This window comes from Marmota marmota, unplaced genomic scaffold (assembly GCF_001458135.2).
Source record: "Marmota marmota marmota unplaced genomic scaffold, marMar, whole genome shotgun sequence".
NCBI lineage: Eukaryota > Metazoa > Chordata > Mammalia > Rodentia > Sciuridae > Marmota > Marmota marmota.
In genome coordinates, this window is record NW_026000001.1 from 1,660,300 (window position 1) to 1,675,398 (window position 15,099).

The 15,099-nt window shown below is 48.6% G+C and overlaps 1 protein-coding gene across 2 annotated transcripts; it reads left to right on the forward strand.

The window, feature by feature from the left end:
• Window positions 1-8,844: 8,844 nt before the first annotated feature.
• LOC107157009 (aryl hydrocarbon receptor interacting protein) lies at window positions 8,845-14,615 on the forward strand. 2 transcript variants are annotated; one of them, XM_015503226.2, is made up of 6 exons: window positions 8,845-9,079; window positions 11,645-11,824; window positions 12,931-13,119; window positions 13,609-13,785; window positions 13,879-14,012; window positions 14,305-14,519. In XM_015503226.2, exons 1-6 carry the CDS (start codon window positions 8,981-8,983, stop codon window positions 14,375-14,377), a joined length of 852 nt encoding a protein of 283 aa, XP_015358712.1. In that variant the 5' UTR covers window positions 8,845-8,980; the 3' UTR covers window positions 14,378-14,519. The 2 variants fall into 2 exon arrangements, with proteins under 2 accessions (XP_015358712.1, XP_015358711.1); XM_015503225.2 differs by having other exon boundaries at window positions 8,846-9,079; window positions 13,879-14,020; window positions 14,305-14,615.
• Window positions 14,616-15,099: the final 484 nt, after the last annotated feature.

Genomic DNA, 15,099 nt, shown 5'->3' on the forward strand with positions numbered 1-15,099 from the left:
ACACTGGCTCGGAGGGCCTGGCATGCCCCAGCTGCCCAGGGCCCACAGGCGGCCTTTTGCATCCCAGGAGCAAAAGACAGGAGCATGGGAGCTGTTTTCCCACCTTGCTCACCACGGCCCTGAGTGGAAGGAGTGTTCTTGCTATTTTGCAGATGTGGAAACTGAGGCTGAGTTTACGTTTCTTTTACTGTCCTCCAGTCCAGTCTCCATGCAACAGCCAAAGCCATCTTTACAAATGTATCTTTTTCTCTCTGTATGTTATTCTTAAATAAAATTTATTTATTTATTTATATTATGGTCTGGGCATGTAGCTCAGTAGAAGAGCATATGCAGGCCATGGGGTCAATCCTGAATCCAAACCAAAACCAAAAGAATCAGAAAGAAACTTTAAAAAGTAGGCTAGTCAATCTCTCCTCTTATTGTAGTTGAATAAAATCTGAATGCTTGATTAGGGTACACAAAGTTTTGAATGCCTCGGTGCCTGTCCACCTCTTCCACCCTCCCCAAGTCCCCCTCTGCCCCTTCCACATCCCGGTCAGCCACACTGCACAGGCCAAGCTCATGCCCACCTCAGAGGCTTGCACATGCTGCTTCCTGTGCCCAGTGGCACTTAACCTTGCTCCTCTCACAGCTTTTGTTATCTTCATCCTTGCTCAGTCGTCACCTCTCAGAGACTGTCCCCAACTGTGCAGTCTTTAGTCAGCTTTGCATCACGTATCGAATTCCATTAATTCATTTCCCCTTCGTGGCTTCTCATCTTCCCTCTTACCTCCCTTCCATCAGACCACAGCCAATCCTGCCTGGCCTGAATGGCACATGGCGAATCTCCTATGTGAATGTGCTTGCAATTGACAGACATGGTGTCAGCTATCAAGCTAATTCTGCCACTTAATCTTCACATCTTTCCACTCACCGGTAACGTTTTCCATGTGCATCTTGTTTGTTGCTCCTAGTGGCTTGCAGGTTACAGCACATTGAACTTCTGGGGCTTTTATTATCCGCCTTGCCCCTATGGTGATCACACTCAGATTGGCCTGACGTCCCCATTACACACACCGCTGACATGAACATCTTCTTTCTGCCTCTTTAGATGTGGGAGAGCTCTCCTCGGGCAGGACTCCAGGTCACAGGGCACATGCCCTTGTGATTTCTTGAAGCTGGCAGATGCTCTCCTGAGTAGCCATGGGTGTTGATGCACACACCTGGGTGCTTCTAGTTTTCTCTTATCACCTGTTGTCATCCAGCTTCCTGGGCCGGCCAGTCTCCTGAGTTGCAAATGGTGCCTTATTGGTTCCTTCCTTCTTCCTCCTTCCTTCTCTCCCTCTGTTCTTTCTTTTTTTTCCTCTCCTCTCTCTCTTCCTGTGTGTGTGCGTGCTGGAAACTGGACCCACTGAGCTACTTTGTACTTTTTGAGACAGGGTCTTGCTAACTTGCAGAGGTGTGGACAATAGGCTGTGCCCTGCTGGAGTTACTCCTTTTTTTTTTTTTTAACTTTTGAAGTTGTAGATGGACAGAATGCCTTTATTTGTTTATTTTATGTGGTGCCAAGGCTCGGACCCAGTGCCTCACACATGCTAGGCAAGTGCTCGCCACTGAGCGACAGCCCCATCCCGGGAGTTACTCCTTGATGTAACAGTGTTCAGGCTGTGCCTAAACCAAAGTTACTCCACTTTGTAAAGCAGTAGTTTACAATATGTTGCTCCACTTTGAGTCCAAGGGCCAAGGTAGAATGACTCTACACCATATTTGTACAAGTAAAGAACCATCATCTGCCCGGCACAATCATAAAAACACAAATTGATAAATAACTTATTGGTGCCAATTTATCAGACAGAATCAGGAGCACCTGGACCTGTGCCTATGCCAAATCACACCAGGAACACTGAACACAGGAACTTATCAACCTCATCAGATGTGACCCCATCACCTCTGACCCATAAAAGAAGAAGCCCCCCAAGAATGGACACAGCAGCAGCCTGTTATGTTTTTAGATATGAGGTACCCCCCAAAAGCTCATGTGTGGGACAATGCGAGATAGTTTAGAGGTGAAGTGACTGGGGTATGAGAGTCTTAAACTAATCAGTGCCTTCATTCCCTGACACGGATTAACTGGGTGGTGACTAGGCAGGTGGGGTGTGGCTGGAGGAGGCCGGTTCCTGGGGGTGGGCCGTTGGGACTTAGGTTTTGTTGTAGTGAGGACAGCACACCCTCTCTCTCTGCTTCCTGGTGCCATGTCCCCAGCTGCTTTCCTCTGCCACACACTTCCGCATGGTGTTCTGCCTCATCTCAGGTCCTGAGGAATGGAGCTGGTCATCGATGGACTGAGACCTCTGAAACCGTGAGCCCCCAAATAAACTTTTCCTCCTCTAATTGTTCTTGTCAGGTCTTTTGGTCACAGCAATGAAAAAACTGACTGAAACACACCCTGACCCCATCACCTGGTCACTTGTCATGAGCCTTGCCCAGGCAAATTGCCACCGTGATGAACCTCTGTTTCTCTTGGGCTTCCGCTCAGGGTGGTTTCTGTTGCCTGTGAAGACAAGGCAGGGGCCCCCGCCCAGCTGATCTCTGCCTGGACAACTCTGTGAGCTGCTTAGTTAAAACACTTATCTGGGGCTGGGGTTGTGGCTCAGTGGCACAGCTGCTTGCCTAGCACGTGAGGCACTGGGTTCGATCCCCAGCACTGCATTAAAAAAAAGTAAACAAAATAAAGGTATAAAAAATATTTTAAAAAACCCCAACCCTTATCTGACCACCTACAGGGACTCTTTGCTCTCTGCCTGTGCTCTTGGCAGAGCAGCCTAGAACCCTAAGAGACTTGAGTGTTATAGACATTAAAACTTAAGAGTGGGATCAAAGAATCAGTGATTGTCTGGTTTTTGACTATTAGATGACCTGCAAGTACGCAGTGAACTGCCACCGATGAAAGTGGTGTAACTTGTGAATTCATTATATTCAATAAATTCTGGCCGGGCGCAGTGGTGCACGCCTGTAATCCTAGTGGCTGGGGAGGCTGAGACAGGAGGATCAAGAGTTCAAAGCCAGCCTCAGCGAAAGCAAGGCACTAAACAACTCAGGGAGACCCTGTCTCTAAACAGAATACAAAATAGGGCTGGGGATGGGCTCAGTAGCCAAGTGCCCCTGGGTTCAATCCCCAGCACCCCCAAACAAACAAACAAACAAACAAATAAACCCTACATGTGGAAAGACACAAATGTGTTTGCTCTACGTTGATGCATAGCTTGCTCAGGAGACTGGCCTCAAACTTGGGATCTTCATGCCTCAGCCTCCTGAGGCACTGGGATTGTAGGAGTGGCTTCTCTTCCTCTTCTTAGAAGAAAAAAAAAAGGAGGAAGAAAGTGGTGCTTTATTTTGATGGGGGTATCTGAGGACTGAAGACTTAAGGCAGTTTTCAGGCACTTACCATTGAGGTTGCCTCCTCTGTGAGTTGCCAGCTCACATCTTTGTCTTTTTTTTTTTTTCCCTTTGGGGTCCCTGGCCTTTCTTCTGCTGGTTTGCAAATCGGTGCATATATAATTATTAACCCTTTGTAGTTTTATTGTTATTATTATTTTAAAATACTTTTTTAGTTGTTGATAGACCTTCATTTTATTTATTTCTATGTGGTGCTGAGAATCGAACCCAGTGCCTCACCCATGCCAGGCAAGTGCACTATCGCTGAGCCATAGCCACAGCCCCTATTATTATTTTTATTTGTTCCACTTAGTTGTACACCACAGCAGAATGCATTTCAATTCATTATACACAAATGGAGTGCAACATTTCAATTCTCTGGTTGTACACAGTGTAGAGATGCACCATTTATGCAATCATACATGTACCCAGGGCAATGATGTCCATCTCATTCCACCATCTTTCCTACCCCAGAGCCCCTCCCCACCCTCCCCTTTGCCCAATTCAAAGATGGTCCATTCTTCTCATGCCCCCGCTCCATCATAGATCAGCATCCACTAATCAGATAAAACATTCGACCTTTAGTTTTTTGGGATTGGCTTACTTCGTTTCTCTTAGCATGATATTCTCCAACTCCATCCATTTACCTTAAAATGCCACAATTTTATTCTCTTTTAATGCTAAGTAATGTTCCATTGTGTATACATACCACAGTCTCTTTATCCATTCATCTATTGAAGGGCATCTAGGTTGGTTCCACAGTTTAGCTATTGTGAATTCAGATGCTATAAACATTGGTGTGGCTGTGTCCCTGGAGTATGCTGATTTTAAGTTCTTTGGGTATAGACAGAGGAGTGGGATAGCTGGGTCAAATGGTCCAAGTTTAAATATAGGGAGCAAAAGATTACTTCAAGAGATATATAGAGGGGCTGGGGATGTGGCTCAAGCGGTAGCGCGCTCGCCTGGCATGCGTGCGGCCCGGGTTCGATCCTCAGCACCACATACAAACAAAGATGTTGTGTCCGCCGAGAACTAAAATAAATAAATATTNGTTTGTTTTTTACAGTCATTTATGTTTCCTTATTTTCCTCCCAGCCTTTATCTCCTTTGTCTAAGGAGTTTTTGGTTAAAGAAAAATTGCTCCTTTTTTTGTCTTTTTTTTCCCCTGAGATGAGGTCTTGCTACTGGGCTCAGGTTAATATCCAACTCCTAGACTCAAGGACTCCTCCTGCCTCAGCCTCCTGAGTCTCGGGGACTGCAGGTGTGCACCATCTCATCTGTAGCCACTCCTTTTTATATGGTCAGATCTGTCAGGCATGTGCTCCTGGAGTCTTGCTTCAAGTGTTGCCTTGCAAGGTCACAAAGCCTCAGCTGAGGCTCCTCCAGCTTCTTATTCTACTGGCCTCATGGTTTACTGTCCAGAAAAGTATTGCAACAAAGCCTTTCAGACTGGCCCTGGAGTCAAGCCTTCTGGGACTGCAGCTCTCCTTCTCACTAGTTTTGGGAACTTTGAAGGCTGGGATAGGGAAGGTCCTGCATGTGAAAAATCTGGTACACCCAAAAACAAACAAACAAACAAACAAAACTCAGCAAGCCAAGTAAAATTTTACTGCATTACTTCTTTTTAAAAATCAAATTTAAGACAAAAATTCATGATGAACAAATTATTGAAATTTTTAAATAAGATAGAATTGGACTTTATGCAGATCATCCTGATTGCCTGGGCCCTAGTCCCGGCCCTGCCTTGAGCTAATTACATGATTTTTCTGTGCCTCAGTTTCTTCACAGGTCAGCTGGAGGTAAAGACAGTGTTTCTCATAGATTTAATTCTTTACTTTAGGACTAAATGAGGCATTACTTTGTAAGGAGCAAAACACAGAGCCTGGCAATAGTGTACTCAATCAGTGTTAGGAATTCTTATAATCGATACTGACATTGATCCTTAGCCCTATGGATTCTACTTCTGAATAGGATGCAAAGAGGGATTCAGATTTCTCTCAAAGGGTCTTAACCAGTTGTCCCAGAACAACCGCCCAACCAGTTCTTCCTGCTTCTGGATTGTGGCCATCTTAATCATAGATCAGCTATACTGTTGCTCACACATATAACTGTTGTAAACTCTTTTTGGCTCCTCCGGGCCATTTCTCAGCCAGTATCTTATGATTTTTATTATTATAGTTTTGCAACTTGGTTTAATGTGGGAGGGCAAGTGTCCCCTCTGACCATCTTTTTTTCAAACGTGATCTGGCACTTTAATTCTTCTATAGAAATTTAACAAAAATTTTCCTAAGTTCCTAAAAAGTACTCCTAATTATTACTGGGATTTCATTGCATGATTTCAGGAAAATCACTTTTTTTTTTTTTTTTTGGTGGTGCTAGGGATTGAACCCAAGTGTGCATGTGAGGCAAGCACTCTACCAACTGAGCTATATCTCCAACCCCAAAATCACATCTTTTGATGTTAGGTTGTTCTACTCATTTACAACAAGTTATTTTAGTAATTTATGTCATTATGTCCTAAAAATGTTTTTTTTTTCTCCAAAAAAGTTCTGAATTGTGTTTTGGTTTCCTAAATACTTTATGGGTTTTGTTGTTGTTGTTAATGATATTTTATTATATGCATACATGCATACAAATGTGTGTGTGTGTGTGTGTGTATTTTTTTTTCTGGTGCTGGAGATTGAACCCAGGACCTGGTACATATTAAATACATGCTTTCCCACTGAGCTGCACCCCCCAGCCCCTATTTTCTATATATTTGAGTTGGTTTCTGATGCTCAAAGCATTGTTAATTATTGCTAGCTTATTTTGTATTCGGGTAACATTGCTGAGCTCATTTGTTGGTCTTTAGATTTTTTGTATTTTCTATGTAGACATAATTTGCTAATAATGTCAGTTTGCCGTCTTTTTCTTGGCCTATTGCTTTGGCCATGGATTCTAATTCTGTTCTACAAGGCATCATTGACAGAAGGATCTTGAAGAAGATGTGAAATACTGTTATTCTATCATAAATTGTGTATGGCTTTTATCAACTCCAAACAGTTCCTCTTTGTTCCTATGAGTTTTTATGATAAACAATCATAAAACTTCAAACGCTTTTTCTTCATATTTTGAGATAAGCATAGGCATTTTTTCATTTAGTCCACTGATGTGATGAATTACTGTAATGGATGTTCCTAATGTAGAGCCATTCTTACATTCTTGGAATAAGTTCTACTACCTGATCTTCACACATTTTTTTGGGGGGGGAGGGGTGTCTTTTCATGCATCATTTTGGAAATATTTATTCTTTTAATTCATTTGTTCTAATTAGTTATACATGACAGTAGAATGCACTGACACATCATACATAAATGGAGTATAACTTCTCATTCTTCTGGCTGTGAAAATATTGTTCTTCATTGTGGTAAAATACACAACAAAAATATACCATCTTAACTGTTTTTAAACATACAGTTCAGCGTATTCACATTGCTGTGCAGCAGCAGCATATCTCCAGAACTTTTTCGTCTTGCAAGATTGAAATTCTATACTCATTAAAAAAAAATGACTCTGTTCCCTCTCCCTTTTTGTATCTATGAACTGAGTACTGAGACCTCCCTTTCCTTGTCTATGAACTGAGTACTCAGAGACCTCCTACAAGTGCAATCACACAATGTTTTCTTTTGTGACTGATATTTCGGCTGAGCATATTGATACACTGTTATATATCCTAATGGATTTAATTCGCTTTTTTTTTTCTTTCAGTACTAGGGATTAAATCCAAGGTTTCCCATCTGCTAGGCAAGTGTTCTGCCACTGAGCTGAACCTTAGGCCCTGAGCTTAATATTTTCTTTATTCTGCATCTGGATTTATTAGTAAAATAAGTGTATACTTTTCTTGCCTTGTGTGCTTATCTGGCTCAGGAATCAAGATTCAACCAGCCTCATGTTGGTGCGCTTTCTTTTTCTATTTTCTGGAACAATTTGCATGAGATACAGATGATTTTTTTGCTCAAAATTTGATATAACTTGCATATAAACTTTCTGTGTTGGTAAAACAAAAACAAAATAAAAACCAAGCATGTCTTCCCCCACCTCAGAAGTCCTCCGTCTCTCCAAGGATGTCTTATTGGAAAATGAACCAGTACAGTATGCGAAGCACTTAGTGCCTGGGTCTCACGGGAAAAACGATGATCCTTCCTCCCTCGCAGTTGTGACGCAGGCAAAAGCACAGGAGGGCTGCACCTCTTACTCCTTAGTCCCTTCCCTGGACCTTGAAAACGGGAGGAAAAAACCTCTTAGGGCTGTTGCTTACAGCAAGTTTCCACTAGTTTGCAGGGACAGAGTGAAACTGTTTTAGCCCCTCTTTTTTTTTCTTTTTAAATTTTGGTCCCAGGGATTGAATCCAAGGGCGTTCCACCACATCCCCAGCCCCCGCTTTTTTTCTATTTTGAGACATGGTCTCCCTAAATCGCTTAGGTTTTACTAAATTACTGAGACTGGCCTTGAACCAGCGATCCTCCTGCCTCAGCCTCCGGAGTCTCCAGGATTACACACCCAGCTAGATCCTCATTTTTGTCATCTGTCTATTCTCTAGTATTTACTGGGTACTTTGCGTCAGGCACTCTGGGTTCAGAGGTGACCACAAACTCACCTCAGACCACATAGGGGACCCTTGGTCTTTAGGGGAGCTTCTGGTGGACCCCCACCCCCACCCCGTGTTGGACATGGAACTCAGGGCCTCACACATGCTGGGCAAACCTCTGACACTGAGCTACATCCCCAACCCACCCAGTCCTCTTTATTTCTTCTTTTTAATATTTATTTTTTAGTTATAGGTGGACACAATATCTTTATTTTATTTTTATGCGGTGCTGAGCATCGAACCCAATGCCTCACGCATACTAGGCAAGGGCTCTACCTCTGAGCCACAATCCCAGCCCCAGCCCTCCCTTTTTTAAATACAAAAATCCAGGATATAGGACTGGGGACATGGCTCAGTTGGTACAGTGCTTGCCTCACTTGCACAAGGCCCTGGGTTCAATCCCCAGCACCACAAAAGACAAACAAACAAACACAAATTCAGGATGTAAAAGTCAGTTATACTAAATATGCAAAAGAAAAAAACCAGAAGGGGGTTCACACACAGAAAAGTCGTTTTAGGGCTTGGTATTGGAGTGAGTTTTATTTATTTCTCTAACTCTAAGGCTGTTATGCTGCATCTATAACTTTAAACGGAGCGGCACACAGCCATCTGGGAGGGCCACAGTTCCAATCAAGTTAATCACGCAATTGCTGGGGACAACCGCGACGCTCACTCCGGGTGAACTGGCCCCACCTTTCCAGCAGATTCTGGCCCCTCCCGCAGAAATCCTCAAGCCCCGCCTCCAGGCGGACCCCGCCCACTCCGCCGCGCAGACAGCCAATCATGGCGCGTTCCCGCGTTCAGTCCCCTCTAGGCTTCTGCCCTCAGCCAAAATGGCGCTAGCTCGGAAGCTGCCGAGGCTCTAAGAGTTGTCGAAGGCAGTCCGGAAGTTACCGAGCGAGTCCGGAAGTTGCCGAAAGAGAGCAGCGGGGAAGGAGGATGGCGGATATCATCGCAAGACTCCGAGAGGACGGGATCCAAAAGCGTGTAATACAGGAGGGGCGAGGAGAGCTCCCTAGCTTTCAGGATGGAACCAAGGTTCGTGTCCACCCCCTCCCCTTCCCTATCTCCCTTCCGAGGAGCGGTGCGCATGCGAGGCGGGAGGAGGCCTTAGGCGAGACGTTGCGCATGCCCAGAGAGTAGCGGCCAGTGACCCTGCTACTCACATGCGGAGCTCGACGCTGATTGGTCTGGGTTTAAGGAGGGGGTGAATTCGGATTCTTCCGTCCCGCCCCCTGGCTTGTCCTTGTGGCTGTATTTGGTCGGGGATGCGGTCAATCATCTCAAGCAGGTTGCAGAAGAGTTTTGGGTCTGGCCTCCTTGCGTTCCAGGGCCTTTGGGTTTCGAGGCTTCTTGTAGAGGGAAGGGCCTTCTAAAGACACTTAGACCCACAACCATTGTTTAGATGGTAAAACTGAGGCCCCGGGGCCAGAGGTCAGTTCTCAGACTAGAACCTCGTGGCAGTTTTCCCAGGGCTGTAGCGTAGTTGCTGGGAACCAGTGAGGGCTAGGAAGTGAAGAGCCGCCCACCTTCCTCCTTTTCATATCCAGGCACTCAGCTTCAGCCTTCCTGACCGCCTCTCCGACAAAACCCACATCTACAGAGTTCTCAGTTTCTGCAGTTCTCCTCCCTGGGTGCCATCCTGTACAGTAGGGACCTCCCTGGGCAGCCCCCTTCCCATTTCTGCCCAGTAGAGCAGTCTTGCAGAACATGCACGTTGAGGTACCAGGGAAGCCAAAAGTAAGAGCTAGTGTGAATGAGCACAAGCTCCCTGGCCAGGCAGAGGTCTTGGCCTGGTGCAGCAGGAGTGCGCTGAGATCAGAGGGCAGCTGTGTAATCCTAGGGTTCATCTATTTAAAAGGAATCTTCTCCAAGAACAGAGAGGGTATGTGGTGGGCTGGGGTGTTGGTGGTCTTGGAAGAAGGGCCTCGCAAGAGGGATTCTGGTTGGAACAGAACCAGGAGAGAGTGATGTATGTGAAGGTAGAGGTTTCTGAGCAATGGCACCCAAAGAGCAGGTTATCCAAAAACTAATAATAATAATAATACAATAATAATAATTTTAATAATAATTATTATTATTTTTAAAAATTAAAAAAAAAGTAAAAATAGCAAAACCCCATCACCAGGGTTGGTGGTGTAGCTCAGTGGTAGAGTGCTTGCCTAGCATTTGTGAGACCCCTGTTCCATTCCTCAGAACCACACATACACAAAAATCAAGACACCCGATCACCAGCGTTGATTGAGTGCTCGCTGTCTGGGCATGGTGCTACAAGTTTTGCAAGGTTGTTTCCTGTGATTTGAGATAGACAGGATTGTTGATTCAGTTTTATCAGTGAGGAAACCAGATTTAGAGGAGCAGCCGCACAGTGCGGCCTTTGAGAGCGTGGGTTCCTCTAACCATATCCTGTCCAGGGTTCAGCGTCAGTGCTCTTTGCTCTGCATTCACCTAAGATGCTCATACCCAGTCTCATCTCTTTAAAAAGTTTCCGGCCTGGATTACTTCCAGTTGCCTAGCTCTAGCCTTTACCTTGATCTTAAGCTGGATGCAGAGTACCCTACTCTCCATCCCCACCCTGGATGTCCTACAGCAACTCAGTGTAAACCTGCTCCACCTGAGCCTTCTCCAGTCCAAACTGAGTCATCTCTCCCTTGGGTCATTATGGTGCTCTCCTAATGATACTGCCTCCGTAAAACCAAAGCCCTCACCACAGACTCCAGGTCCTGTGAGTCCAGCCCTGCTGGCCCCTGTGACCTTGTGGACCTTTCCACCCTGTTCACTATGCTCAGCCACACTGACCTTGCTGCTTGCAAATATGCCACAGGCTGTCCCTCTGCAAGGCTTTTGTATCTGGTGTTCTTTTGTCCTGGACTGTTCCTACCCAGTATCTACCAGGCTTGCTTCCTGCTGTCTTCAAATCTCTGCTTCAACCTTGGGCCTCAGAGGGCACCCCGCTCCACCGCTGTTTAAACCATCCCTCCCTCACCCTCTGTTTTTTCCTAATCCAAAGCACTCAGCCTTACCTGGCATAGCACATTGTTTGATCTGAGGCACATCTCCTTCTAGAAGTTCCCATGGGGCTGGAGTTTTTGTCTGTTTTTCTTTTTGTTACTAGAGATTTAGCCTAGGGGCACTTTACCACTAAGCTACATCCCCAGCCCTTTTTATTTTGAGACAGGGTCTGACTAAGTTGGTGAGGCTGGCCTCAAAATTGAAATCTTGCTGCCGCAGCCTCCTGAGTTGCTGGATTTCAGGCATGTACCACTAGCCTTTTGTCTGTTTTGTTCATTGCTGTGTTCTGGTGGCTGGCACAGAGGTTGGGCACATAGTAGGTGCTTAGTAAATATTTGTTGAAGGCCTGATTGGAGCCAGACTGCTTAGACTCTTGTTCCAGTCCAGCTGCCACTAGCCACATGACTCAGGCCCCTTATTTCCCCCTCTGTGATTTAGATTCCTCAGTGGGGTAGTGGAGTAGAGTGTAGGGTTAAGTGGAGACTCCTGGGCGAGTCCCATCCCTTGTACAATGGGCAGGCTGAGGGTTGGACTTGTCCTTAGGTTTGGTGGAGGCTTGTGCTCTTGTCTAATCTTCCATGTGGCCTGCAGGCCACGTTCCACTACCGGACGCTACACAGTGACAATGAGGGCACAGTGTTGGATGACAGCCGGGCACGCGGGAAACCCATGGAACTCATCATTGGCAAGAAGTTCAAGCTTCCTGTGTGGGAGACCATAGTGTGCACCATGCGCGAGGGGGAGATTGCCCAGTTCCTCTGTGACATCAAGGTACCGGTCCTGCAGCTATGTGCAGTGTCTGTCCAGCCACAACTTGTTCCTTATCCCCAGGCCCAGACTCAGCCATGACCTGCTCCCTCCAGGCCACCAAACCAGTCTTCTGACCAGCATCCTGGCCTGTCTGTTACTCCTCTTGCTCATGACCCAGACTGCAGCCAGGGGACTTATTCTCAAATTAAATGACCCATATGACCCTTTGCTTCAAACCTCTGGCTCCTGCTGTCAGGATGGACCATAAAATATGGCTTGTCACGTGGCCATTCCTGGTCTGGCCCCTGCTATTGCTTCCTCTGACTCCAGTCCCTCACCTGCCTTTTCATTCACCATGGCAAAGACCCTCTCTAAACTTTGCAATCAGTTCCCCGGCCACCACTCCCAGGAAGCCCTCCTCTACTGTCAGTGATTAGGTTCAGCCCCTCCTCTGGGTTTTCCAGCCCTTGTGCCCTGTACAGCCAGGATCTGGTCTTCTGCTTTCCTGAGCTATGCAGGGCAGGATCCGTCCTGTTTACCTCTTATTTCCAAATGAAGTTGGTCCAGCCTAGACTCAGGAAATGCCCAGCTGCCCCGTGCTGCCCCATGCAGACAGCAGGGGGCAGTGGAGAGTCTGTTAGACTGATTCCCACAGTCCCAGCAGCCTTTCTAAGTGAAAGGGTGGAGGCCAGGTCCCATCCACCCATGTTGGCCAGGGGCCTTAAAGTTGCTTCCTGGGCCCCGCTGGAGGTGGTCAGGGTGAGTCTGGGGAGAGGAAGAGATGTTTGGATCACTGTGTGGAAGGAGTCGATTTCCATATTCCTGGAAGGAAGTGGAGGAGGCAAGAATCCTCTTGGATCTAGAAGGGCAGGGAGTCGGGGAGGTGGAGTGTGCGTGTGTGAATGGGGTGAATGCTGGGTTTGGTGGTGAGTGGGGCAGAGCTGGGAGGTTCACTAAGAGGGAGGACCGAGAAGCCAGAGGAGTTTGGCGGGAAAAGCCTCCTGCGTTTCTGTTGGGGGGTGGGCAGGCCTACTGTCCTTATTTAGATGGGGTGGGGCAGGGCCTCTTGGGCCTGCTAGCACCAGCCCATACTGATGGAGCCAACGGTGCCCACTTGCCCCCTGCAGCATGTGGTCCTGTATCCACTGGTGGCCAAGAGTCTCCGCAACATCGCGGCAGGCAAGGACCCCCTGGAGGGCCAGCGACACTGCTGTGGCATTGCCCAGATGCACGAGCACAGCTCTCTGGGCCACGCAGACCTGGATGCCCTGCAGCAGAACCCCCAGCCCCTCATCTTCCACATGGAGATGCTGAAGGTAAGGCCCCTGTGCACCTTCTGGTGCGACCAGCGGGAGGCCTCTGAGGAGGTGAGCAGGGCAGGAACACTGTGTGGCACCCTCTGAATCCCCAGTCCCTGTCCTAGGCCATGCTCCTCCAGGCCTCAGTGCTCATGTCCTCTGGAGAGCCACTGTCCTGCCTCCTTTATTCTCTGTCCCGGGGCACAGCCTGGCGGTGCTCTGAAGGAGTGTGTGTGCCTCCTCGCCCGCTGCGGGAGTCTGCCCTGGAGCCAAGCTCTGCGGGGCAGGGACTTCCGCTGTCTTGTGCACTTCTCTTCTTGGTACTTGGCACAGTGCTGGGCATGGAGGAGATGCCAGTGACTGGGCTGAGTGGTCAGTGAAACACCATGACACTGCTGCCCACACGGATGTCCAGAGGCCTGGCTGGCTTTGGTGTTGGCCAGGTCTGCTGTTGGGGACACTGGGGTGCCCCTGGGTTCTGCCTTGATTTTGCCCATTCCCTGGCAGGTGGAGAGCCCTGGCACATACCAGCAGGACCCATGGGCGATGACAGATGAGGAGAAGGCAAAGGCAGTGCCACTCATCCACCAGGAAGGCAACCGGTTATACCGCGAGGGGCAGGTGAAGGAGGCCGCCACCAAGTACTACGATGCCATCGCCTGCCTCAAAAACCTGCAGATGAAGGTGGGCGGGGGCCACAGTGGGTGGGTAGAGGGGCCAGGGCAGAGCCCTGGCCCAGGTCTCAGTGCTTGCCCTGTCCCTGCCCCACGCCCCCAGGAGCAGCCTGGGTCCCCTGACTGGATCCAGCTGGACCAGCAAATCACCCCGCTGCTGCTCAACTACTGCCAGTGCAAGCTCGTGGCCCAGGAGTACTACGAAGTGCTGGACCACTGCTCCTCCATCCTCAACAAGTATGACGGTAAGCGCTGGCACCGGGCTCTTGCAGGCAATCAGGAGAGTGACCTTCTCCTCTGCCATCACTGGGCACTGGGGCTCAAGACCTAGCTTCAGCATCCCCCATTGCGAGCCAACCAAATGCCCCCCCATGTGGCAGGGCTGTGGTCCCCCATGAGGTGTGGGTGGTTTAATGGGGGAAGGGCAGGGTTGCCCTCCGTAGGTCAGGGACAGCTCCCCTGATGGGCCCACGGGGCTGATTGGGGACTGGTGCCCTTCATGCCTGCTGCCCTCAACTGCCCCCTGCAGACAACGTCAAGGCCTACTTCAAGCGGGGCAAGGCCCATGCAGCCGTGTGGAATGCCCAGGAGGCCCAGGCTGACTTTGCCAAGGTATTAGAGCTGGACCCTGCCCTGGCGCCTGTTGTGAGCCGTGAGCTGAGGGCCCTGGAGGCACGGATCCGGCAGAAGGACGAGGAGGACAAGGCCCGCTTCCGGGGCATCTTCTCCCACTGACAGGGCCTCAGCCCTGCTCACCATGCCAAGCCCACTGCTGTTGCTGCTGCCCACTCCCCACTGCCACCTCATGCTTCTCTGTATATAAAGGCTTATTTATCTCTGTCTGAGCCCTCTGGGCTGATCCACCGAGAGGGCTGGCTCTTACTGGCATTTCCTGGAATTCAGGGGTCCTTGGGAGACAAAGGATCCGGAGTTTCATCCTGGTTCCCCACTAGCCATCTCTGTCTTTTGGGGTTCAGTGTCCCCGACATAGAAACAAGGGCAAGTTTCTCCCTGGCTGAATGGGGGAGCCCCAGGAGCCTCCAGGCTTGAGGGGGAGATTAAAACAAGTGGCTTGGTGCCAGAGTAGGTGTTCTTCAGGGCAGGTCTTTCCCCTCTAGCCCTGGTCCCATGGTCCCTTGAAGGAGGGAGAGTCAGCAGCCAAATGGCTCCTGTTGAGGAGGGCTAGGGTGGAACAGCTGGTTGTCCAGAAAGAAGCCTGGGGAAGAGGCCAGGCCAGGTGCTCTGAGAAGGCTCTTGAGGCCTACACTGTATCCTGGTCCCGTCTCAGACCTGCTTCATGGTCCTGGGCAGGTCCTGGCCTCTG

Coding starts and splice junctions, on each gene's coding strand:
- LOC107157009 (XM_015503225.2), top strand. CDS start 8,981: ATGGCGGATATCATCGCAAGACTCCGAGAGGACGGGATCCAAAAGCGT. Junction 13,120..13,608: donor TCCACATGGAGATGCTGAAG/GTAAGGCCCCTG, acceptor ATTCCCTGGCAG/GTGGAGAGCCCTGGCACATA. Junction 14,021..14,304: donor CATCCTCAACAAGTATGACG/GTAAGCGCTGGC, acceptor TGCCCCCTGCAG/ACAACGTCAAGGCCTACTTC.